The 2302-nt window shown below is 37.7% G+C and overlaps 1 protein-coding gene across 1 annotated transcript; it reads left to right on the top strand.

Annotated features, from left to right (window-relative positions):
* The first annotated feature begins 501 nt into the window (after positions 1-501).
* On the top strand, positions 502-1821 carry LOC133316670 (uncharacterized). The gene has a single exon (XM_061518449.1). It carries the CDS (start codon positions 502-504, stop codon positions 1819-1821), a length of 1320 nt encoding a protein of 439 aa, XP_061374433.1.
* The last annotated feature ends 481 nt before the right edge of the window (positions 1822-2302 follow it).

Below are 2302 nucleotides of genomic sequence, written 5' to 3'. Positions count from 1 at the left end.
TGGCGCCGTTGCCGGGGAAATTGCATCGGTTTAAATCGTTTTCTGATTCTTGATCATCTTCTTCTTCTTTAATTTTCGTTTATTTTTCTAAAAAAAATAAAAAATAAAAATTCTTCAATTTTCATTTTGATTTTGATTTTTCTTTTTCTGTTTCTGTTTCTATATATTTTTTTTATTCTAATTAGTGAATATTAACAGTAGATTAGATTTTGTTAGATTTTGATTAGTTAGATTAGATTTTGTTAGATTTAGTTTCCTTTTATTTTTATTTTTTCATTTTATTTATTTTATTTTAATTTATTTTATTTTATTTTTATTGTTATTTTTATTTTGGTTCTTTTTGCTCTTTCTTTCCTTTTATTTTATTTTATTTTATTTTTATTTTTATTTGTTTTTTATTTTTATTTTATTTTTCCTAATTCTTTATTTATTTTTATTTTTTTTTTATAATTTAGGAAGTTTTGTTATAATTTAGGAAGTTTTGGTCACAATAAAAAAAACATGGATAATAGAAGCTTAAGGCAATTGACTGCACCTGATGTTAAGTATCAGTCTTTTTGCATTCGTTATCTTGATACTGGTTTTAAACTTAAGTCTGGTCTTATCCATTTGCTTCCCAAGTTTCATGGTCTTGCAGGTGAAGATCCATATAAGTATTTGAAAGAGTTTCATGTAGTCTGCAACACAATGAAACCGCAAGGAGTTGATGAGGAGCAGGTCAAACTGAGAGCCTTTCCTTTTTCCCTCGATGGAGGAGCTAAGGATTGGCTGTACTACCTTCAGCCTTCATCTATCGAAACTTGGAATGACATGGCCAGATTGTTTTTGGAGAAGTTTTTTCCGTCCTCAAGAGCCACTTCAATCAGAAAGGAGATAAGTGGCATAAAACAAGCAAATGAGGAAAACTTGCATGAGTATTGGGAGCGGTTTAAAAGACTTTGTGCAAGTTGTCCACATCACCAGATTCCGGAGCAATTGCTGATTGTCTACTTCTATGAGGGATTGCTACATATGGATAGGAACCTGATTGATGCTGCCAGTGGAGGAGTTCTTGTTAACAAAACACCCAATGAAGCTAAGGCGTTGATCTCAAACATGGCTGCAAATGCTCAACAGTTTGGAACGAGAGCCAATAGCAGTGTTGTGTACCAGGTGCAAGAAACTCCGACCCAGCCTTCAGCAGTGGCATCAAGTGCTGACAATCAGCAAATTGAAAATAGACTTGATGAATTGGCAACCATGGTGAGACAGTTGGCAGTTACCCAGACAGTCCAGACTTCTGTTCCACAGTTCGGCAATCCATGTGGCATATGCAGTGATCATTTTCACTCCACTGATGCTTGCCCTTCTCTACAAGACGGCTCCATTCCTGCAGACCAGTCAGTAGCTGCAGTCTTTCCTGGGAAACCACAGTTCCAGCAGCAGCAGAGTAATCCATTCTCCAACACTTACAATCCTGGCTGGAAGAATCATCCCAACCTCAAATGGAACCAGAATCAGCAAAATGTTCCATATCAGCAGAGTCAACAAAATTTTCCATACCAACAGAAGCAGCAGTTCATTCCACAGCAGAGACAAAACTTCCAGCAACCTGCTCCTCAACAGTTACAACAACAACCACTAGTGCAGCAGCAAAACAGTGTCAGTGGTCCTTCGTTGGAGGACTTAATGAAACAGATGGCCACCAACAATCTGGAGTTTCAACAGAGGACAGAATCCACAATCCAGAATTTGCAGACACAGATCGGGCAATTGGCGACATCAATGAACCAGGCCCGATACTGTGTTGATATCCTTCCTTTCCCTCAAAAGTTGAGGTGAGCAAAGGCTCCCTCTTCTGGATGCAATACAGCAGATTCCGAGATATGCCAAGTTTCTAAAGGAGCTGTGCACCAACAAGAGAAGACTGAAAGGAGATGAGCAAGTTAACCTGAGTCAGAATGTATCAGCACTCATCCAGCCTATGCCTAAAAAATGTCAAGATCCAGGGACATTTACTATTCCTTGTGTAATTGGCAATTCTGTTTTTCATGATTGCATGCTAGACTTAGGGGCTTCCATTAATGTCATGCCTGAATCTGTATATAAGTCTCTTGGACTTGGTCCTTTGCGTGCTACTAGTATTGTGGTTACATTAGCTAACAGGAGTAGTATTCACCCATCTGGTTTGATTGAGGATGTATTGGTCAGAGTTAATAATCTGATTTTTCCTGCTGACTTCTACATTTTAGAAATGGAGAGTGAGACTGCTACTAATAGATCACCAGTTATACTTGGTAGGCCTTTCATGAGAACAGCTAGA

Source organism: Gastrolobium bilobum, unplaced genomic scaffold (genome assembly GCF_033153095.1).
Source record: "Gastrolobium bilobum isolate Gb01-03AN ecotype WA unplaced genomic scaffold, APGP_CSIRO_Gbil_v1 utg2447, whole genome shotgun sequence".
Classification (NCBI taxonomy): domain Eukaryota; kingdom Viridiplantae; phylum Streptophyta; class Magnoliopsida; order Fabales; family Fabaceae; genus Gastrolobium; species Gastrolobium bilobum.
The sequence above is the reverse complement of the archived record's forward strand: the minus strand, read 5'-3'. Positions and strand labels throughout refer to the sequence as shown.

Bases quoted from the DNA above. Each gene is read 5' to 3' on its own strand.
- LOC133316670 (XM_061518449.1), top strand. From the start codon at position 502: ATGGATAATAGAAGCTTAAGGCAATTGACTGCACCTGATGTTAAGTAT.